We start from the raw sequence: 24935 nt of genomic DNA on the forward strand, positions 1-24935 counted from the left end.
CTGAACATGACTGCAGATGGTTCTGACAGTGGCCAGTTCCTTTCTGTTACCCCACCATTTGTCAACCCAGAGCCTTTTCTTTTTCTTTCCAAGGAGACTCAGCTCTATATTGATGTGATTGAAGTCCCTCCGCAGAGTTCCCCTGGGGCCCTTCACAATGACGGTGCGCCCCTTCAGAGTGATGTCGACATTTTCTGGAATGTCGACTGTCTGATTGCTGAGAATGGTCTTCATTCTCGCAGTAGATGGGGCAAAAAGCTCTAGGTTTTAATTTACACCAATGGAAGCTAGACTAAGAAAGCATGTGTGACTACCAGGAGAGATGATATGATGCATTAAGAGTTATTCTGCTCTTGCAGAAGACCTAAATTCAGCTCACGGTACCTACATCAGGAAGCTCACAACTCCAGCTGTGGTGAATTCAAAGTCTATGGCTTCTGCAAGCACTTAGTCATGTGTATACACCACACACACACACACACACACACACACATAAAATAATTCTTCTAAATAATTGTGTTTTTAAAAGCAATCATTATATTACATCATACTAACATAACTAACATAACTAACATAACATAACTAACATAAACATGATGTTTATGGCTGGGAGACAGGGAATGAGGAGAACAGGCAGGAAGAGTCAAAGGTCAGGAAAGACGGGAGGGCAGGGACACATCCCATGTCTGCTTCCAACTTTCAGGTCCAATTTTTTTATTTTAAAAACCACAAGTTTATTTATACTTATATATTTATATTTATAAAATAGATATCGGAGGTGGATGAAGGGACTGGATGGGAGAGGGGCTGAGGAGGGAGAAGGCTGTGGGGGGAGTTAGATGTAGGGAGTGCAGGGAGAGAATGGAAAACAGTGGGGACAAGCTCTAGGATCTACCAGAGACCTGGGATGGGGGGAGGTTAGCAGGGTCTATATGGGGATGAATAAATACATTTCTTTTAAAAATCAGCAAGTTTATTTCTCCTATTCCTAACAGAGTCAAATGGTCACATCTTAGTGTAAGTCTAAAGGCTGTATCTAAATAACAAGTTTTTCAATCATATAACAATACAGAGTATTTCAGTAGGCTATTCAGAGGCACAGTCCACTAAGAGCAACTTAAAATGCTAGATGAGATAATTCTGACAAACCAACTCCCACACAAGAATTACAAATGTATTTTATTGGTGCTAAAAATAAACAGAAAATAGACAAGATTTTGTAGCATGAATTTCACATCATTTAAGACATCATCCCTTGAGCTTGGATTTTAGTACTTCTAGGGTGTGTGTGTGTGTTTTGGTTTCCCTGTGTCAATGTGCAAATGTGATATGAGGGTCAGAGAACACCCCTGAAAGTCATTCTAAGGAACACCAGCAACCTCTCCAATGAGAGAAAAGGACTCTCATTGGCCTGAAGCTCATAAGTTAAGCAAGATCCAGAGACCGTGTCTGCTAACCCAGCATTTGGATTACAAGGGATTACCATCATACACAGCATTTTATGTGAGTTTTGAGACTAGACCTCAAGTCCTCATGCCTGCCCAATCTACCCAACCCCCTCAGCTTCTGTTTCCAAAATCTTGATGCCTTCAAGTTATAATAAAGATATAAAATCAAGCTTCTCTCCAAGTGTGGAGAGAAGGGAAGGCAACCTAGCTCAAAGCACCTAAGTCTATTGGCTTTCCATTACCATGCCTAGCACACAGAGCCAGTCTTTTCAGGATTCTGCATTCGCAAGGCCAGATACTCATTAACTTTTTATAGTCCAAAATTCAGTAATATTCCAGCTGTTCTAAGAGCTGTCTTTTATGTATAGAAGAGCAATGATCTGAATGAGGAATAACTCGTGGTCCCTGATGTGGAGGGGTGGGGGGGATCACGTCGTCGTGTTGTTTTCAATCACTCACCATAAACAGTGCCGTTATGAAATACAGTGAGTGCCACACTCTTCACAGCTTTGCTCTCTCTCAATGACTTCATTGTTTAAAAGAGTCTCTACAATATAAGTTTAAGTACTAACAATGTTTCTCTGTGCAAGAAAACTGTGATAAAATACCTGTTGTTTAAAACAGTTTCATTCAGTCATGACATAAAAGTACTAGTAGCTATAAATTCAATGTCATGGAAATAACACTTACTAAATAAGGAGTCTTTAACAAGAAACAAACCGGTAACAATTATATATGATAAACTGACAAAAACATAAGCAGAAATCTGAAGGAGCCTGTCCCCTGAAATTCCTTCTCAAAGCACTGATTCTGCAAGCATGTGGAGTTTTTACAACACTGATACAACAAACAACAAGAATCAGCAGCATGTAAAATTAGTGCCTTAGGAGCCAAGATGCCAAAAGCAAGATGAGAAACAAAAATAACAAACCATTAAAAAAAAATGCACCTTCTAAGATTTCAGATGGTCAAAGTTATCAAATAGAGTACAAGTTAAAAATGAGTGTGCTTATCTTATGCTAATGAAAATAAAAGTCTAACCTGGAGTTTTTATCAGTAAAACAGAAACCTGTATATCACATGAGGACTGCCGGCACAGCTTAGCAGGCACAGGCACTTTGGAACAGGGCTGAAAACCTGAGTCTGATCCTTAGGACCCACAAGGTGGCAGAAGAGAACAGATCCTCTTACTAACCAAAATTTGTCCTCTGAATTGCTCATGTACACTGTGTCCCCTAAAATACACGAATCAAAAAAATAAGTGAAAATGAAAGAAAACAATTGAGAACTCAAAAGCACATGAAAAGAATTGACAGAGAAATCTAGTACCACATCAGACAACAAGAAAGAAGAGAAAAACTACAGAAGCATAAAAATACTTAAAAAAAAAATAGTAGGCCATAAAATGTAAAGTATATATACAAAAGTTTTTTTCCCAAGTTTTTAATTGCCCCATTATACATGATCAGAAAGAATACATCAGAAGCGTTAGTAGCTAAAAATTTCCTGGACTGATGAAAGGCATCTATAAATACCACTAAGAAACACGAAACCTAGATGAAATAAAAAGAGAAAGAGCAGAAAAAGCAAAAGAAGCACAAACACATCGAGTTTTTAAAAAGCAAAGACCATCTTATGGATGCTAAGGAATAGGATGTGTCCTCCCAAACCAGGGCACGCTAACAGGAACCTTAGTCAGCAGTGCGAAAGCCCAAAGGCAAAGCAGGAAGGGCACCTGGGGTGGGATTAACAAAGTAAAGCCTGGTATAGAACTCTCTACTTGAAAAAAGAAACCTCAAATATACAAACTAAATAAATTAAATTTTCCTGCAAATCTAAGACATTGATGAATGAGTAACAACAACAATAAACAATACATGTACATACACCATTCTACCCTAAAGGGGAACTTCTGACAAAAATGCCACAATTTGGGTGAAACTTAAAAACATAGGACTACAAAGGAAAATACTCTGTGACTCCACTTGACCACTTAAATACAATTTTTCATGCTACACACACAGCTCTGCCTGATACACAATTAAAAACCAAATGCTAGCTAGGAAGAGGCCTCAGCTTAAAGACAAGACATCCACTTACTTAGGAAAACAACATTAATTTACTTAAAGGAGTATATTATGAAAGTTTTTTAAGAAAGTAATAAGTATACTCAAATACTTTCTTTTGTTAAAGCAAAAGTTAAGAGAATTTTAATTTCTTTATCCTGGAGTCTCTCTTGCTGACTCAACTACTGACTTTAAATACAAATCTCAAAACATTTCCTTAAGAAATTAGGACTACAGCTGGATGTGGTGGTGCATGTCTTTAATCTCAGCGCTTAGGAGGCAGAGATGTATTTATCTCGATGAATCCAAGACCAACTTGGTCTACAAAGCAAGTTCCAAGTCAGCCAGGACTGCACAGTGACACTGTCTCAAAAAAAGGAAAAGAAAAAGAAAAAATATGACTCTTGGAAACTTTTGTAAAGTCAAACATTTTTTTCTCAGAATACCTGGCAACTAGAAATGAATAAAATCAATTAGTCACTCCTATATTTCTAAAGAATACATTTAGTATCTTCATAACAAATCTGAATTTTGAGAAACTTTGGCATGTATTTAAATGTGGCATGATGTGAAATGGATAGACCTACAAAATGTTTATTAAAATCAATCTTTCATTCCTAGAGGGAAAAATAATAATTTATTCCAAACTAGACTGTGTATCATCTGTTCTTAAAACTTTGATTGTCAACCACAAATAATAAAATGAAATCAAAGACAGTGAATTTACTAAATTTTAATTGCCTCCTTGGCACTCATTTGTAATGATCTGATCAAGCTAACATAAATGCCATTTTATAGAGGCAAAGTATTTAGGGAATGAAGAATGACATCAGAATTATCTTTTATTCCTGACTGACATACAATCAATGATCTTCCATCTAAAAATGGCTAAAAACGCATGCGACAAATTGTTTCTATGTGACAGGATGTATAATGCTCCATGGGAAATGGACTTCTCCATGCTATTAATAAGATAATCAACCACACTTGATGTCAAACCCTTTTAATATTTCAAATCCTTATTTTTCAGGCATAAATTCCTTCAAAACTTATAAATTTCAAATCTAATTCAAATTTAAACTATCTTAATGAATAAAAGTCATCTCCCATTCTTCACCTAATGCCACCTATTAGCCACAGAATGGTTTACTTTATACTTTAAGGAAAAACCAATCCAACTTATAGTTTGATAATGAAAGCTAGTGCAGCTCTATAGTTCTAGTCATTTTGCTCTATTTAAATGCTTGTTAGGTTTTGCAAAGCCTATTCAAGATTTTTGTTTCTGAAGATTCTTATCATTATCAATCTTATTATTTTAAAACTATTTAAAGTCTGCAGTTGCAGAATAAGTCTCCAAAGTTAACTTTTGTGACTCATTTGAAAGTGCGCCATGTCGTTTATATCTAAAGACTTGAGTTCACACCATGCTAGGTTAAACTATTTCACCAGGCCCTCATTGGCTAAAAGCATATCAACTGACAAGGGAAAATCTTGCAACATATTTAGAATAAGAAGGGATTTATACAATAGGTACTCATAACAAAATTCTTGACAGGATATTCAATTTAAATAAAAACAATTGTATGATACAAAAACAAATAGACCAATTTGGAACACTTCTAGACTTGATTAGAATTTACTAACTATATGCAAATATTTTAAACATATTTTAAAATACAATATTTGATCAGTATGTTTGAGCAAAACTAGAATTGTTATATATGTACTAAATAATTATAGAATTTACCCATCACTTTCCTTTAAAGTTTAAGATTACATTTTATTTTCATTTATTTTTATTTTAAGTAGAAATGCTCCTTTTGCTTTGACTTAATTTCAGAAGACTTAGAAATTTGTAACCTTTGCTTCCTTTTTCATTTTCTCAACCTTGGCAGCAGAACACTGAGAAGTTTGAGAACCCTGCAGTAGCCAGCTCTGCAACACATACAAACTTCTTGCACACTTAACTCTTACTTGGCATCATTGAATAATAAAAAATTCATACTTATATGCCACTTTACAAATGTAATATTTTAGTAAAAATATAACCTTTAAAAAGTAAAAATATAAGCTATATGTAACTGTTCAGTAGACTTTAATTGCATAAGTCTTGTTTCAAAATACTTTCAACAAAATATAAATAGAATAGAATAGCATTTCAATAAACAATTGCCCAAAATAACTTCAATCCCCAAATCTAGTTTATCAAGTAATATTCAAAAACCCTATGTAGTAATGCTTAAAGAACATAAATATTAAATTATTATACATAAAAGGGAAAAAGTTAATCCCTAAGAAAAATCAATATACCTACATGTGTATCTATGGTACCATTTTTAGTCCTCATTCAAGGGTGATCAGGACGAAGTGGTTAGTACAATTCTCCATTCATTTGATTTATTTAATACCACTAACTAAAATATATACATACACTGGAATAAATGACTATATTTTTTAAAAGATGTAACTAGAATGTATGCCCACTTAGAAGAGGAATGGATGTTCATATTAACATTTTAAATACAAACTGTTAAATACTGAAAACTGACCTCTAGAAAACAAAAGCAGTTTAAAAATACATGGAAACAAAGACTGGAAATGAAAGAAAAGAAAGTGCAAAGTCTATATTTAACTGGCTGTTCAGTCATTAGAAAGGTGCCCCCTAACCACCATATGTTCCTCAAATATGTTATCACACCTACAATTTCATCATATGTCTCCCAAGAAATTAATTAGCTCTAACTTTTTCAACTTTGACAAAAACGTCTGCATCAGTCAGATTACTAGCTGTTGCAAACATTTCAAAATTCAAAGCTTTCTTCAGCTTGTATTTAACCTTTTAATTACTATTAATCATTTAGCAACATTTAGAACAGCATTCATTAGACAGATGTCTAATTCTAGAATTTTGAATAATGTAAATTCATTTACACTTATATCTATTCTTGGCGCATATTTGCTTGGTGGTTTTACAAAGTAAAACTAAGGTTTAAAAAACATCATTTTACAGCTGTAGTAAAGAAGAAAATAACCAGAAACGTTCATGTTCTCTTAAACAAAACAAAACAAATTCCTATAACATCGGTTTGGATGACTTACAGTAATAATGATCTCAATAATTACAAAATGAAGATTGAAAAATCCTATACTACCTACGAGGTATGTGACAGACTTTATAATAAACTATCTGTGATAGGAAGAACTGAAAACGACTAGGAAAAATATTTTCATAAGATACCCATTAACCATCAAACTAAAAAAACACTCTATCCTAATTGATCCTAAACCAAAGTTAGGCTACCATCAAACATGTAAAGTAGCTTTTATTTCCATCAATGTATATAAAGTACCTTGTTAAGCCTATCAATTGTTTCTTGTGTGTTCATTCTGAAAATATTAGATTGTGAGATTCTAATCACAATCTCACTGTTTGCTGGTTTATAAGATAAACAATTTCTCTACAAGCACATATGAGCAAGGGATGTGTTTCACAAATCTTTGCTCTTATAGTAAATGATAAATTATATAGAATACTAGTATTGCTGTCTGCTAACACCCACTGATTTCTTTAAAATTGAAGAGCATAGATTACAAAGCTTGCCTTATCTTCTATAAGGTCTCACAAAAAAAAAAAAACCTGAATGTTCCTTTCAATTATTTCAGGTAGCAAAGTAATAGATAATCTAAAAATAATTTCTACTTTAAAAAGTATTAAAATTAAATTTCACTACTCTGACTAAAGTGAATGTTAAAATTAATCAGAATGAGGATAGCCTCCTAAACGCCAGAAATCCTTGCTGATAGCTTCTTTCCCTTTCTGCAGCTACCCAGGGAAAGGTCCAATGACATGCACCATTTTTTAATGGAGAAGACTCTTAGGGGAATAGCAAGATGGCTCAGTGGAGAACACCTGACCAAGCCTGACAATGTAAGTCCCATCCCACAGGGATCCACATGATAGAAGGAGAGAACCTATTCCCATTAGTTGTCCTGTGGTCTTCACATGCACACTACGCATACAGATACATATACACATACACTCAGTAATTATAAAATTTTTCAAATTAAAATTTTTAAAAGAACTTTAGAAATATCAGATATCCTCTATGAAGTTTTCAATGGCCTCTCCAAAAAGCCAAAGAAGATGTCTGCCTCTTTATATTTCCTAATTCCATCTTTTAAATACATAAATGGGGAGATGGGGTTCTAAAGAGCAGGCTCAGCAGTTAAGAGCACTTGCTACTTACTCTTGCAGCAGACCGAGTTCTATTCCTAGCACACACATTCCAGATATGATGTTCTTATGTACCACTGTGGACACTGCATGTGCACACACTCATGCATGCACGCAAAACACTTGTATATCTAATATACAACAAATGTTTTTTAACTAGAAAATGATGCCTTATTTTTCTTTGAAATCCCTAAACCTATCAAGTCTGGCAAAAACAGAATCTGATTATATTTTCAATAGTAAAAGTGATACTTCAGAAATATCAGTAGAGTAGCATCCAATGTAGCAGGATCAAAATTCACAGTTCAGAAATGTTGTAAGATGATCTGTATAGTATGTATGTATGTATGTATATATGTATGTATGTATGTATACTGCTCTCAACTAAGGAAGGAAACAAGTGCCCATTCAAAAATAGTAAGTATTATGATCCTGCTGTGTCAGTGAATATCTGTATGTGTATCATATATGTGTGTATACATATATAATTAACAGTACAAAAGATATCACATGCATAGGAATCAGAAGATCTGGGCATTTCTAGCACAGTGACCTAAAGAAGCCTAGTGATTTATCACAGTAAAGATAGACAAAAATACATTAACCAAAAAATATAGTCTCTGTTTTGAGGATGTAAATGTATAATGATAGCCATCAAAAGCTTTAAATAATAAACTAGAACACTTAGAGAAGTCAGTTTTTGTATTGGGAACTACAGTTTGGTTACTGAATACCACTAAAGACCATGTTTACAGGGCTTGTCCCCAGGTGGCAGGCAATACTGGTAAGTGTTCGAAAGCTCTAGAAGCCTAGGGAGAAGTACTTAGGTCAGTGGGATATGTGCTCTCACAGGAGACTGGAATTCTAGTCACAGTCTCATTGTTCTCTACTTTTCCAGGTAAACACTATTCTCTGCAGCCTTTGTCATCATGTAGGATGCTCTGATCAGATGGGGAAAAAATGTGTTTGCTCAGTCTCAGACTACAACCTTCCTCCTATATGGGATTTAAGATAAGTCCTTCCACTTTCTATGTGCTTCAGGTATTTTATTACAATGATGTAAAGTAACACACTATACTTTAATAAATAGTTGGAACTCACTGATTCATAGACAAAATGTATAGTCAAACAGTAGAAAAGCCAAGAATTTATAACAGCCAAAGCAGCTCAGAATGGAGTAAGAAAGGGCTCTCTTCATATCTTACGGATAGTTAAGAAAGTCAACAAAATAGCACTCCAATGAAGAGATGCATCTGGAATATACAACATGAGAAAGTCAAGTAACATATATATTTCAGTAGGGAACAAGTAAACAAAACCATAAAATTATGAAGTCCTAGTAAACTATTATTAATTGCAAAATGAGTATTTGGAATAATAAGAATACATAAACTATTTTCTTCTAGCATTTTGTTTATATTATATTTGAAGTTATACAATAATTTATTCTATAAGTATACTTAATATTTAGAGAAATATATATGTAAAAAAATTAGAAGTTCAATAGTGAATAACTTCACTTTTACCTATAGTTTTTAAAAATATTTTCATTTTAAAAGTTCAATGTTTGAAGAATGATCAATGTAGCATATTATTTTTAAATTTTTGTCATTTGAAGAGACATTAAAATTTCCATATGAATATGTGTCAGTGGTTAGATGGAAAATAGGCAAAAGAAGAAAGAAGAAAGAATCTATGCAGATAAAGTAAGAATAACCAGGAACTAAACTGGTAATGACGGCATGGGCACTGGGCCTACTCTCCTCTTTCTGTAAAGCATTTGTTTGAATGTTTTCTTAATAAATGGCTTTTCGACCTAACAGCAAACAGATGCAACAGATGATATCTACATGTTTCTAGGATTACTATCCTCAGGTTGTCAAAAGGAATTAAACACAAGAATCTCTGCCTAGTAAAAAGCTGAAAACTTGACTTATGAAATATATAAGCAAAAAAAAAAATCCCTCATATGAACAAGTACTAGAATTTAATTCTGGTTCCATGAAATACTTGTCATAGTCAGGGTTTCTATTCCTGCACACACATCATGACCAAGAAGCAAGTTGGGGAGGAAAGGGTTTATTCAGCTTACTTCCACATTGCTGTTTATCACCAAAGGAAGTCAGGAGTGGAACTGAAGCAGGTCAGGAAGCAGGAGCTGATGCAGAGGCCATGGAAGGATGTTTCTTACTGGTTTGCTTCCCCTGGCTTGCTCAGCTTGCTCTCTTATAGAAACCAAGACTACCAGCCCAGGGATGGCACCACCCACACAAAACCAGCCAGTACAACTGACCCCTTGTCAACTTGACACACAAACACATCACTACTAAGCCTCAACCCTTACTTTCTTGTTCATCTCCAAGATCTAAATAACTTTAAAAGTCCCATAGTCTTTCCATATTCTCACATACTAAAATCTCAATCCCTTTAAAACATCCAATCTCTTTTAAAATTCAGTCTTTTTACAATTAAAAGTCTCTTAACTGGGCTCCATTAAAATACCTTCTTATTTCAAGGGGGAAAATATGAGGGCACAGTCACAATCAAAAGCAAAATCAAACTCCAAGCATTCAATGTCTGGGATCCTTGGGTCACTTTCTCCAACTCTACCCTTTGTAGCATACACCTTGCCTAGGCTCCAGAGGCCTGGACTCCACACTGCTGCTGCTGTTCTTGGTGGTCATCACATGGTACTGGCATTTCAAAAATGCTGCTGACTTCTGCTGCAACTAGGCTTCACCAATAGCCTCTCATAGGCTCTCTTCATGGTGCCAAGCCTCAACTCCTTTGCATGACCCCTTCAGTCCCAGGTCATCAATTGCAACTGAGGCTGCACCTTCACCAATGGCCTTCCATGTTCTCTCACTGTGCTGAGCCTCAGCTGCTCTTCAGGACCCCTTCATGCCTTCAAAACCAGTACCACTTGGGTGACTTTTACACATTACCAAGTGCAGCCGCAGTACGAGGTACAAGCTTAGCTATCTCTGGAACACAGCCTCTTTGCTCTTTGCTCAGGAATACCCCACTATGCTGGTACCAATTTGTCTTAGTCAGGGTTTCTATTCCTGTGACAACCTGACCATGTTTTGGGGAGGACTGTGGAAGGACTTTGGAACTTTGGACTAGAAGATCCATTTGATGTTAAGAGCTCTGTGGGATAATGGTGGAAGGAACATAAAACTAGAGCAAGTTGAGCAAGCCAGGGGAAGCAAGCCAGTAAGGAACATCCCTCCATGGCCTCTGCATCAGCTCCTGCTTCCTGACCTGCTTGAGTTTCAGTCCTGACTTCCTTTGGTGATGAACAGCAATGTGGAAGTGTAAGCTGAATAAACCCTTTCCTCTCCAACTTGCTTCTTCATCATGATGTTTGTGCAGGAATAGAAACCCTGACTAAGACAATATTATACTCTAGAAATATAAAAGAAATATTTATAACCTAACTAAGAAATATAAAAAAATCTCTTTTCCTCACAAAAATTAGGATATTATTTATAATAACCATTAGTATATCACTTTGACTGTCTATAGCAGTGGTTCTCAACTTTCCTAAAGCTGTGCCATAAAATTAATTTCATTGCAACTTCATAACTTTAATTTTGCTACTGTTATGAATTACAATGTAAATATCAGTGTTTTCAGATGGTCTTAGATGACCCCTGCGTAAAGGCAGTTCAACACACCCCCAAGGGGCCACAACACACAGGTTGAGAACCCACTGGCTTACAGGCTAGATTACCTAAGCCAAGTCTTTACATATAATATAGTAACAAAAGGAAGTACCTGTCAGAGCTGACTGCATTTTAGCTGGTAACTGTAATTGTATTCTTCCCAGTCATTTCACCTGAGTTAACTCCAAATCATTCCTACAGCTTTTGCCTAAATATTACGTATATCAAGAAATCTATTTCCAAACCCAACTGTAGGTCAACATGTGTCTTCCTACAGAGTTCTTTCTATCACAAGACTACTACAAATAGTGTTTCTGAGTTAAGTTCCAAATCACTGTTTAAGTTAAGAACCAATCTATATTCCTTAAAATAGCACTATTTTAAAGAATACAATCATTCATGATTTTAATACATTCCCAAAATTGTGCGATTACCACCATTGATTTCAGAGCTTTTCATCCTCTTCCTAGATAAAGAGAAGCACAAGTCACAAGAGAAGTAATAGAAGAGTGAGACAGAATGAGCACGAGGACAAGGAAGCCTGTACCTCAGGCACTCCAGAGGCGAAGCAGGAAGGCTACCCAATCTCCAGGCCAGCCCGGGCTGCAAAAGGAGGGAGGGAGGGATGGAGGAAGTGGGGAGGAAGGAGGGAGGGAGGGATGGAGGAAGTGGGGAGGAAGGAGGGAGGGAGGGAAAGAAAAATAAATGGCAGGGCCAGAGCCCCTGCTCCACTGAAAGGGAGCTGAAGCCAAACCTCTTCTATAGGTAAGTCAATGAAGAGTCCAACAGCTCTATCCATGAGAGAGGCCCAAAGTTAGCACACAGCTTAAATCCCACAGGGGAGGCGGTGTAACAATGTCTTCACTGTGCCAGGTCAGCACTGGGGAAAAAAATGGAACCATACAAAATTAAAAGCTTCTGTAAGGCAAGAGACACTGTCAATAGGACACTGTCCTTTTCTTAATAATCATCAACTACATACCTTACTTTATTTTTGCTGTTATTTCCACCTGTAACAAAATAACTCCAAATAGTTTTCTGTTTGTGTTTTGGTTTAATGCTACTGCTTTTACAAATTGTTTTTCCATCTGTGTGGGAGTGGTACAAGGGGCTTACGCCCCCAACACAAGACTACTCAATAAGAATACTCTCAAAATAAACTGAAGATAGCCATACAACAGATTTGAAAATTCCAACTCAGCATCACTAGAAACATGAAAAAGCAAGGCAAGACGAGTCCCAAAAAGACAGTCATAGGCCTCACATAAGCCAATCCAAAGACAGTCATAGGCCTCACATAAGCCAATCCAAAGACAGTCATAGGCCTCAACATAAGCCAATCCAAAGACAATGAAATACTCAACATAAGCCAATCCAAAGACAATGAAATACTCAACATAAGCCGATCCAAAGACAATGAAATACAGCAAATGGCTGACAGAGCAAACTTTACCTGAGAATCTATGGAATTGCAAAAAGAATCAAAATAAAAACTAAAGCTATTTTTAAAATCTCTTTAGTGAGATTATAACAGAAAGTTCACCACATCTAGGAAAAGAAATGCCATCCGAGCATAAGCAGAATTTTTAACCCTTCAGAGACATGACTGCAGCTAAAGAACCTCTCCACAACGCTAAGGATACTGAAGCAAAGATGCAGTATGAAAAGCTGCAACAGGAAAGCGAGAGATCACAGATGAAGATAAAGTCATCAGAGTAACATCAATTTCAGCAGATTCTAAAAGCCAGAAAGAAAGTAAACTGTTGACCAGAACGACTGTATCTAGCAAAATTCTCCTTTAAAATTGAAATAAAGATCAGCTGAGAAAAGGCTTGAACTGAAGGCATTCCAAGCCACTAACTAAGCCAGCAGCCCACACAACACGTACAAGAACCCAACACATAGACAAGGCAGCCAGCCATTCCCAAAGAGAGATGTCAGGAAAGAATAGGGTAGTGATAGAAATGAAACAGTAAATGAGCACTAGGAATGAATATTGTCCAACTCCCCGAACCAGAAAACTTCTTATATGAATAGGGGAGAAAGAATAGAACAAAAAAAGAACTCAAAACTAATCAGGAAAAACATTGAGGGAATTGACAAACATCTCAACAATAACCCTAATGGATAAATGCTGCCTATTTCTGGATTAACTCACTGGACTAAAAACAAAATCCAGGCCAACAAAATGGTTCAGGTGGTAAAGGTTCTTGCCACTTAGCCTGATGCCCCGAGTGTGATACTCAAGGCTCATATAGCAGAGGGAGAGGGTAAACTCCCAAACCCCATTCCCTGACTTCCACTGATACGTGCTGGCACATACATCCGTGAGCAAACATGGCTTGTACCCATGCACAAACCACAAAAAAATATAATAATTAATTAAAAATAATAAAGTATTTTAAAACTATTTCTATGTATTGTTTACAATAATCATACTTTATTGGCAAACAAATACCCAGAGTGAAGGTAGAAAAACAAATCCCGCTATATTAAGCAAATGCAAGCTGACAAGCATGGATGACTATCCTCATACCTGGCAAAAGTTGTCTCAAAATTAGTCAAAAGAAATAATGAAGAGGCCAGAGAGGTGGCTGGGTAGCTAAGAGTGTTTCCTGTATAAGCACAATATTCTGAGTTGAGGCCTCTGGCATCCATGTAAGCATACCTGGAACTTCAGTGCTGGGGGGAAGAGTGGGCTGTGAGGACAGATTCTTGCTAGTCACCAGTCTAGCCAAATTTTGTGAGCTACTGTGAGATCCTGTCCAAGGGAATCAGGCAGATCCACGGAAGAGGAGCCCACCTTCCTCCTCTACTCTCCACAGGCATGTACCCACGCATACATGTGCACACAGGCATGTACCCACGCATACATGTGCACACAGGCATGTACCCACGCATACATGTGCACACGGATACAACATTTTTAAAATAAGGAAAAAATAAGAAAATAAAGGTCATTACACATTAATACAGAAATAAATCCATAATGATAAACTGATTGCAAGTATGTAAGCATCAGTCATTGGTACACCCTACTGCATAAAACAAACACTACTAGACATATATAACAAGGCAGACAGGTCCAGAAACAGTAATGACAGGTAATTTTAATACCCCATTAAAACTATTATCAATAGATAGTTCACCTGTACAAAGCAAATTAACAAAACAACTTCACAGTTCAAATATCCTATCCTACAGATGAAATGGTCTTAGATGGCATCCATAGACTCTTGCAACCAATTAGTATTTTTTCTCAGATGCCCTGACCTTTACTAGAAAAGACCGTATCTCAGGCTAGGAAACAAACTTAAACAAATAAGAAAACAAATCAAAATATTTCCTGTGTCTTATCAGATCACAATGGAATATAACTAGAAATCAGAAAGAAACTACAGAAACTATACAAAGATATGGAGATTGAATAATATAATTCTGAGTTATCAATAAATCATTTTTAAAGTTAGGAAGGAAATATTAAAATCCACAGAATAAAATGAAAATATAACTTACTAAAACATTTGAGATCTACAAATCTCTAGCCAAAACAATGAAAAAGAACCTAATTAATAAAATTAATGGTGAAAATAGGCATATTACAAGATGAAATTAAATTTTAAGTCTCTTTGCGAAATAGTTCAAAATCATACATATTTCCAATACTGGAAAATCTAAAAGAAAAAAATAGAGAAATATCTAGATATACACGACTTAACAAAAATTAAGCCAGGAACATGAAAACAAACAGATCCATCTATAATGAGCAACTAGATGAATAAAGTCTCCCAAAAAGTCTAGTACTAGATGGATTGCCAACTCTGCAAGGTCTCTAAAGCACTAACACAAAGTCCTCTTTAGGCTATTCCAGAAAACAAGAAGTGGAAGAAAGGGACCAAACTCAGTCTAAAACACAAGAGCTATAACTATATCCAAACCAGAGAAGGATGGAACAAAAGACAAAATTACACACTAAGTTTTATTTTTGATGTTGCCGTTGTTGTTGTTGTTGTTTTTCAAGACAGGGTTTCTTTGTGTGACCCTGGCTCTCCTGGAACTCACTCTGTAGACCAGGCTGGCCTCGAACTCAGAAATCTGCCTGCTTCTGCTTCCCAAGTGCTGGGATTAAAGGCGTGCACCACCACAGCCCAGCTAAGTTTTCAAAATGAATATAGGCACCAACATTTTCAATAAAATACTTACAAAAGGAATTTAACAATTCAATTTCAAAATTCTCTACTAATATCAAGAAGGTTTCATTCCAAGGAGAAGGATGATTTAAAATATACAAATCAATAAAAAAAGGTCTTCTGCACCAACACCATATAAATAGACTCAGAGACAGAAATCATATGATCATTTCAATTAATAAAAAAAGACCACTTTTATAATAAACATTTAAAAATTAGAAAGAAAACCCCCTTAACATAATAAAGCATAGTATATACAGCAAACATACAGTCAACATTATACTAAATAGGAAAAAATGTATTTTTTCTAAAATCAGGAACAAGACAGGAGTGTCTGTTCTCCCCACTCTTAGTACAATGCTTTAACATCTCTATCAGAGAAGGCAAGGAAAAAAAAAAAGAGACACACAAAGAAAAAGGGGAAAACTCAAATTATTCCTATTTGCAGATAATATAATCCTATACTTTAAACACACTAAAGATATGACCAAAAGTCTCTTTGATCTCATAAATAATTTTAGCAAAGGAGAAATATATAAAAATCATACAAAACCCACTACTTTTTCTACATATTAATAATAAACATGCTGAAAAAAATTAGGAAAAATGATCTCACACAAAAAGCTTCAAAAATAGTAAAATACCTAGAAATCAATATAGTGAAGAAGGTAAAAGATCTCTAGAACCAAGGACCAGCAAACGAGATGACATCGAGTTAAAATGCAGGCCCCTCAAATGAAACTGGTTGTTTTGTATGCTAATTTTAAAATAAATAAGAGAAAGAAAATAAAATTTAAGATACAACTTCTTTATCTCTGTCATCCCAGCACAGTGAATAGCTGTTGGTCTCTTCCGTTCAACTTTATTCAGTGTATGCCAATAGTAATTTACCTTCCAGGCTTGTCTCCTTCCTAAACGGCCCTCTCAATGCAATCACAGGCATGAACTTCTGTGTATTCAACAGAGGGAAGGAATCACTGCACAGCACTGCATAGCACTAACAAACAGTAAATATATTATAACTCTGTTAAATGAGTATTTTCCAACCATAATGCAAAATAAATACATTTGAAAGTGTCAATAATAAGAAATGTATTAATTCTTGCTATGCTAATTCTCAAAGACCGAAGTTCACATAAATCTTTTCTTGTCCAAAGCACAAAACTTGGAGCTAGTGAGCATGCTTTAAAAAGCAAATAACCAATCACCTAGCCGAACGCATTCAGAAATAAAAGCTGGGGAAAAAATCAGCAGTCCAGTAGGCTGATTTACAAAGCATGGAAAGGAATTTTTATGGGCTCACTAAAGACGAGTAGAGCAAAGGAATAAAATTATTATACAATTATTTCATCATAAGTCAAAAGCCTTTAAAGTCAGTAAGTGACAATTTCTCCAGTAGCCTCTCTAGGAGGCAATCGTCGCTCTATGCTTCTTTTGGTTCATCTTTAGTATACTGTCATTAAGAATGCTGCAACCCAAAATTTATCCCATCTCTGAGAAATGCAGGCACAGGGGATAGAGCAGAGACTGAGGGAATGGCCAAACGATAACTGGCCCAATTTGAGACCCACCCCATAGTCAAGCACCAATCCCTGACACTATTAATGATACTCTGTTTTGCTTGCAGACAGGAGCATGACTGTCTTCTGAGAGGCTCCACTACCCAGCAGCTGCTCAGACACCCACAGTCAAATGGTGGGTGGAGCCTGGGGACTCTTATGAAAGATAGGAGGAAGGATTGTAGGTCCCACAAGGAATAGGAACTCCACAGGAAGAACCACAGAGTCAATTAACCTAGACCCTTGGAGCTCTCAGAGTCTGAAGCACCAACATACACAGGCTGGACATAGGCCTGCCTGATCATATGTAGCAGATGTGCGGCTTGATCTTCATGTGGGTCTCAAACAACTAGAACGCTATCCTGAAAGCTGTTGCCCGCAGGTGAGATACATTCTTCTAGCTGGGCAGCCTTGTCTGGTCTCCGTGGGAGAAGTGCCTAGCCTCCAAGAAACTTGAAGTGCCAGGGTAGAGGAATACTCAAGGAGTCCTAACTAGCCCAGAGGAGAAGAGGAGGGCGAATGGGAGAAGAATTGTGGGAGGGGATGACCAGGAGGCAAGGCAGTGAGTAGGATATAAAGTGAACAAGTAAAAAAATAAAATAAAAATTTCAAAAGATGCGGATTCACACAAGCTCACCCTGAATAAAAGGTTTTAGAGATACACTCATTGACATGTTTAAGAGGACTATAGCACTGTTAGTTTCTTTCCTACGTGGCAACAGGTTTGCCTCAAGGGTCAGACTCAAAAACTGGCTTTTCTAAAATAATGCAACCTGTAACCAAGAAGTCAGTATTTACATTTTACCGCATGCAAATTGTTTAATTTTCAAGAACTCCAATTAAATGTAAAATAATCACATGTTCTAGTGTGCTTATTCACCTTTTCAAAGTTACTAGGGCTCTATTATAACAAAACAGAAAAAGAAAAAGAGGAGAATGAAGGAGCAAGGTTTAGTTTGGGAAAATTCCTAGAACCATTTTCTTTTTCAGTATTAAAATCAGCCCCATTTTACAAAAGAATCACTCTGTGAAGTACCAAGATAAAAAAAGAAAAAGAAAAAACAAAACAAAACAAAACAAAAAAAGCAGGTCAATGATGACAACCCAATGTCACGAAGAGAAGTGATGACATAAACAAAAACAAAAAAAAAAAAAAACAAAAAAAAAACAAAAAAAACCAAAGCAGAAACTCATGAGTAGACCAGGAGTGTGCAACTTCAAGCTTTCAAGTTCTCTGAACAAGCAGGACTAAGCTACGGGCCACAGCGGCCTGCTAGAGCTGTCACTCTAGCTCATGGGTGGCTCTCCTTCCAAGACTGTCTTTTCCCCTTTGTTTACATCATTGCCATAAGGTTGAATTACTGTCCAAAATCCCTTTTCAACTTATATATTGTGTAACACAGAAAAGGTGATCATTTTCCTTCTGAATGAAATATCACAATTATTTTATGTTCATATAAATTAGAGACTTTTGTATTTTCTTTTAGTCTAGTTTAAATTCTGGTTCTAGAAGCTTATTTGCTTAAAAGAACTGAATTTTTGCTAAAGAACTAAATTTTTATTAAAACAGAAAAGTCCAAACCCCAGTAAAAAGATATATCCTTCACCACCATCCCCAAGAAAACATCTACTTTGGTAAATACTATTTGCTCACTGACGCTCCAAACTATTGGCTCTACGCCAAGTTACTATGACCTGCAAGAAAATCATAGTATACATAGCAAGCTAGGTATCCCATGTAAATGTGCATTAAAAAGCCTTAATATCATCTACTGTTCTTTTAGTTTTCACTCAGACAATTTTAATGTCCAAATGTTTTATTCCTACTATTATAAAAAGAACCACTACCAAGTTCTACCCCAAATTCTCAGTCACTCACCCGCCCGCCATCTTATGAATCCTGTGCTTCCTCTCCGCCTGTAGGTTCCACCAAAGAGGACTCTATAAAGTAAATGTGGAGACAATTATTGCCAAACATGAAAGAACAGAGATTCTTCACAGTTCCAGAAAGGCCAAGAAAATCAGCCTTTGACTAACTTAGAGAACAGAAAGTACAGATGCAAAGACTAGAAGTAGGAACAGATCATATGCACTAATTTAAAGATATCTAAATATATCTAAAGTAGAACTACTCCAAGTCATTAAAATAAATTTACAATTATTTGTAGACATTTATCTACATGGTACTTCTGCTTTCCTAAGCTCACAGAAACACTCAATTTATCATTGAAATTTTAAAAAAAAGGCTTGAAAACAAAAATTGTGATTTGAAGGTTATGTATGTCTGCACAACATCAAAGCTTCTCTACTCTACTTAGTGTCATTAGTACATATCTGTAAGCCAAATGATGCAGTGAAGAAAACCACTCAAGACCAAATCTGCAACCTTGCTCTTCTTCCAATATTCCCCTTCTTAACTAATACTATCACAGACTCACTATCAAAAGGTATTTTTTATTCCAGTATCACAGAAATAAAATTTATGCCAAGGAGAAATAATTAGAACAGACTGATTGTATCCCTTTTTCTGTGTTAGAGACATGGTGTAAAATCCTTTCCACCAATTACTATAAAGGCAGCATAAGACACTGTTGTACAGGGAGTGTGTCTGTTCCAGGGTTTCTATGTTGAAGTTCTACTCCTCAGTGGGACATATCTGGAAAGACTCTTTGGGAGCGGACTAGAGCTCAGTGAAGTCAAGAGAATAAGGTCCATGTGATGGAAGTAAGGCCCTTGAAAGAATAAACATAACCAAATGTGCTCTTGTGTTTTCATCAATATGTGAAAACAAAGCAAGGAACTATGTCTCCCCCAAACTCTACCCTGCTGGTATTTCAAGCATTCAGCTTCCAGAACTGTGAGAAAGAGTTTCTGTTATACACCTAGTCTATACTTTGTTATGACAATCTAAACAGAAAAATACTGAGAGATTTCATAATTTATAAAAGAAAAATATAGCTTAAACAAGGTAAAACCAGAATTGAAATGCAGCTTTCATGCAATACTGCCCCACTATTGCCTCTCACAGGACTCAGTGCCTCAAAGGTAGTACCAGCTTCGCTACACAGAAGAAATGGAATTTCTGCCCCAATACAATTTATTATCCATTTACTATCTATTTATAGTAGAGACAAAGAGTGGGACTGATAAACAATCAGTTCCTTGAGGCCTGAAACACAAGAACTTCTACTGGGAAAAAAAATGAAAGAAAGAAAAAAAAGAAAATGATCAATGATAATATAGTAAGCATTATATGAGGAGATCAAAGAGTGTAAAGCAATGAGTTCCAGGAGGAAGCCACTGTCAAGGTTAAAGACAAGGGTGTGAGACAAGTAGAGTATGAACAAAGTTATAAAATAAAGAAACACAATGCAGCTAAAATAAAACAGTCATTTACATTTGGAATGAATTTGTCAATAATTCCACCAACATATATATTACCTTCTCAAATGATTAAAAATCCTATTAATAGAGTAACAGTAAAATCTAGTCTAAATGAAATGTATGGACAAATATGGCTGGCTGTTCTCTATTTGATACCTTAACATTGTATTTTTCAGCACAAAATATCTTTTTATTTGGGTTTTTTGTTTTTTTTTTTTTATTTATTTGTTTGTTTCTTTTTTTGGTTTTTTCGAGACAGGGTTTCTCTGTGTAGCCCTGGCTGTCCTGGAACTCACTCTATAGACCAGGCTGGGTTCAAACTCAGAGATCAGCCTGCCTCTGCCTCACAAGTGTTGGGATTGAAGGCATACGCCACCACTGGCCAGCTTATGTTTATTTTTAAAACAGGGTTTCTTTACATACCTACACAGCTGTCCTGAAATTCACAATACAGACCAGCATGGCCTCAAACACACAGAGACTCACCTGCCTCCCCAGTGCTGAGATCAAAAGCATGAGCCAACATGCCTAGAGAATATGAATATTTTAAATAATAAGGGATTGATACAAAATATCTTAACAGGTCACTCATCTCTTATCTCCCGCTTTCTCAATAAACACTATGCAAAGCATAAAAGTAATCATTTTGCACTGAGCTGATCATATTAAATCTTTGTTCAAAAGCATTTGAAAGCCTAACTCTCCCTAGACAGTAATATTTAACTTTCCCAGTTAGACCTGACACAACCTGTCCCTGTTTTTCCTTTACTCTCGTGTTCACAAGTCTAGAATCCTCTACATCTTACAGTATTTGCTGCTTTAAGCAAGATCTGTTAAAGTGCTTCTATCAAGATGGGCTCCAAGCCCATCACCACTACTTATTATCAAAGACTCCTTTGAAAGTTAGAACCCTGATGACTAAAGATGTTGAACATTTCTTTAGGTGCTTCTCAGCCATTCGGTCTTCCTCAGCTGAGAATTCTTTGTTTACCTTTTTGTACCCCATTTTTAATAGAGTTATTTGGTTCTCTGGAGTCTAACTTCTTGAGTTCTTTGTATATATTGGATATTATCCCTCTATCGGATGTTGAATTGGTAAAGATCTTTTCCCAATCTGCCATTTTGTCCTGTTGACAATGTCCTTTGCAATTTTATGAGGTGCCATTTGTCAATTCTTGATCTTAGAGCATAAGCTATTGGTGTTCTGTTCAGGAAATTTTCCCCTGTGCCCATGTGCTCCAGGCTCTTCTCCACTTTCTTTTCTATTAGTTTCAATGTATCTGGTTTTATGTGGAGGTCCTTGATCCACTTGGACTTGAGTTTTGTATTTCTACAAGGAGATAAGAATAGATCAATCTGCATTCTACATGATAACCCACAGTTGAACCAGCACCATTTGTTGAAAATGCTGTCTTTTGTTCCACTTGGAAAAAGTGGTTGTTTCAGCTCCTTTGTCAAAGATCAAGTGACCATATGTGCATGGGTTCTTTTCTGGGTCTTCAATTCTATTCCATTGATCTACCTGCCTGTCACTGTACCAATACCATGCAGTGTTTATCACTATTGGTCTATAGTACAGCTTGAGGTCAGTGATGGTGATTCCCCCCAGAAGTCCTTTTATGTTGAGAATACTTTGCTATCCTGGGGATTTTTTTGTTTTTCCAGATGAATTTGGAAATTGCTCTTTCTAACTCTAGGAAGAACTGAGTTGGAATTTTGATGAGTATTGTATTGAATCTGTATATTGCTGTTGGCAAGATCAACATCCTTCCTTAATCATCAGGGAAATGCAAATCAAAATAACCCTGAGATTCCACCTCACACCAGTCAGAATGGCTAAGATCAAAAACTCAGGTGACTGCAGATGCTGGAGAGGCTGTGGAGAAAGAGGAACACTCCTTCATTGCTGTGGGATTGCAAGATGGCAAAAACACTCTGGAATTCAGTTTGGCTCTTCCTCAGAAAATTGGGCATACCTGAGGACCAAGCTATACCACTCCTGGGCATATACCCAGAAGATGCTCCAACATGTAAGAAGGACACATGCTCCACTATATTCATAGCAGCCTTATTTATAAATGCCAGAAGCTGGAAAGAATCCAGATGTCCCTCAACAGAGGAATGGATACAGAAAATGTGGTATATTTACACAATGGAGTACTACTCAGCTATTAAAAAGAATGAGTTCATGAAATTCTTAGGCGAATGGATGGGAGTAGAAAATATCATCCTGAGTAAGATAACCCAATCACAAAAGAACACATATGGTATTCACTCACTGATAAGTGGATATAAGCCCAGAAGCTCAGAATATCCAAGATACAATTCACAGACCACATGAAGCTCAAGAAGAAGGAAGGCCAAAGAGTGGATACTTCATTCCTTCTTAGAAGGGGGATCAAAATACCCATGGGAGGAGATACAGAGACAAAGTTTGGAGTAGAAACTGAAGGAAAGGCCATCCAATAACTGTCCCACCTTGGGATCCATCCCAAATACAGTTACCAAACCTAGACACTATTGTGGATGCCAACAAATGCTTGCTGACAGGAGCCTGATATCTCTGCCAATGACTGACAAATACAGAAGTGAATGCTCACAGCCATCCATTGGACTGAGCACAAGTTCCCCAGTGGAGGAGCTAGAGAAAGGACCCAAGGAGCTGAAGGGGTTTGCAGCCCCATAGGAAGAACAACAATATGAACCAACCAGTACCCTCAGAGGGATGGCCTTGTCGGATATCAATGAGAGGAGAGGCCATTGGTCTTGTGAAGGCTCTATGTTGGGTAATCCTAGGACAGGGGAGTGGAAGTGGGTGAGTTAGTGAACAGGGGGAGATGGAATAGGGAGGTTTTCGGAGGGGAAATGGGGAAAGGGGATAAAATAGGAAATGTAAATAAAAAATGTAAAAATAAATAAATACAATGTAAGTTATCATAATAGGGATAACAATCAAAACCATGAGACAGGTAAAAATGTCAATATTAAAGTAAAATATTTGGCATTATGAAAATAAATATGTAGCAATAAAACAAAAAACACAAACTGGCAGGGCAGTGTGGCACACACCTTTAATCCCAGCACTTGGGAGGCAGAGGCAAGCAGATCTCTGAGTTCTAAGCCAGCCTAGTCTACAGCATGAGTTCCAGGACAGCCTGTATATAAAAAAAAAATAAAACAAAACAAAACAAAAACCACAAACTGAAAGATATTTACCATTCAAGTAATATAATGGCTAATATCTAAAATGCCAGGATTCCAATAAATAAGGTTTGGGGTTTTTTGGAGGGGAGGGAGTGTTTGTTTTTTTGTTTTTTGTTTTTTTGTTTTTGTTTTTGTTTTTCAAAACAGGGTTTCCAGGACAGCCTTGGCTGTCCTGGAATTCACTCTGTAGACCAGGCTGGCCTCAAACTCAGAAATCCGCCTGCCTCTGCCTCCCAAGTGCTGGGATTAAAGGAGTGTGCCACCAGTGCCACACAATAAATAAGTTTTAAAATGACAGATTATTCAGTAATAACAACATGTGAGAATCAAGTATAAATGACGAAAAGACAGTTACAAGAATAACTATTTGGTAATAAATAGGAAAAATAATTAAGAAATCTCACCATTAACTAGAGGAATGCTAATTTACACAGTAAGCAGCTAGAGGTTGAAAAACACAATGGTAAATGTATGAAAAAAAACTGGTAATCCCCATAACTGCCGATGGAAGTAAACTGACAGGAAAGCAATGTACAAAACACAATAAAAGTGAAAAACGATCACATAATTTCCTAAAAGTTTTCTACTTAAAATAAGATATTACATTGAAGCATATGTAGAGCATATACAAAACAAATACCTAAAATGGGGAAAATGGCAACACTGCAAATTACTGACTGTATAAAAAGTGTTTCCTTCATGTTTTTGTTTTTATTGTGTATGGGTGGTTTGCATGCCTGTATGTTTGTGCACCATATACATGCTGGGCTCACAAATGCCAAAAGAGGACACTGGATCACCTGGAACTTGAGTTACAAATAACTGCGAGCCACTGTGGAAGCTCTTAGAACAGAATCCAGGTCATCTAGAAGAGTGGCCAGTACTTAACTGCTGAGGCACCTCTCCAATCCTGTCTTTCACATTTAATAATGGTGATCATTCTATAAAAGAGATTTCCAAGGACAGAGAAGAAAAACCTCAAAGTCACAATCACAATGGTATAGTCAATGTCCTTAGTTCAACTGTAACATGATTTTCATGCCCCCTCCCTTCACACTCCAGTCATTTTTAATAAGCCTACCTGGTAGTTCAAAATTACCAACTGGGTTATACATAACCTTATATGGAGGACAAGGAAGCCAAAAATTTATAACAGACTGAGCTCCACTGTACTCAGGAATC

The 24935-nt window shown here is 36.5% G+C and overlaps 1 protein-coding gene across 5 annotated transcripts in view; it reads right to left on the reverse strand.

Annotated features, from left to right (window-relative positions):
- The window catches only part of Akt3 (AKT serine/threonine kinase 3), a 238624-nt gene that overhangs the window by 174109 nt on the left and 39580 nt on the right, over positions 1–24935 (reverse strand). For 2 of the 5 annotated variants that reach the window (XR_004123675.1, XM_031390788.1), the window contains exons 2-3: positions 19045–19106; positions 16498–16603 (exon numbers count right to left, since the gene is read on the reverse strand). The exons of 1 other annotated variant lie outside the window; for it this stretch is intronic. Coding sequence is in view for 2 of the 4 variants with exons in the window: in XM_031390788.1 (XP_031246648.1) it covers positions 16498–16549 (52 nt within the window). In the remaining 2 variants the exon portion in view is untranslated. The remainder of the gene's footprint in view (positions 1–16497; positions 16604–19044; positions 19107–24935) is intronic. 2 more of the 5 variants (XM_031390795.1, XM_031390820.1) reach the window with 2 other exon arrangements.

Source organism: Mastomys coucha, unplaced genomic scaffold (genome assembly GCF_008632895.1).
Source record: "Mastomys coucha isolate ucsf_1 unplaced genomic scaffold, UCSF_Mcou_1 pScaffold1, whole genome shotgun sequence".
Taxonomy (NCBI): Eukaryota; Metazoa; Chordata; class Mammalia; order Rodentia; family Muridae; genus Mastomys; species Mastomys coucha.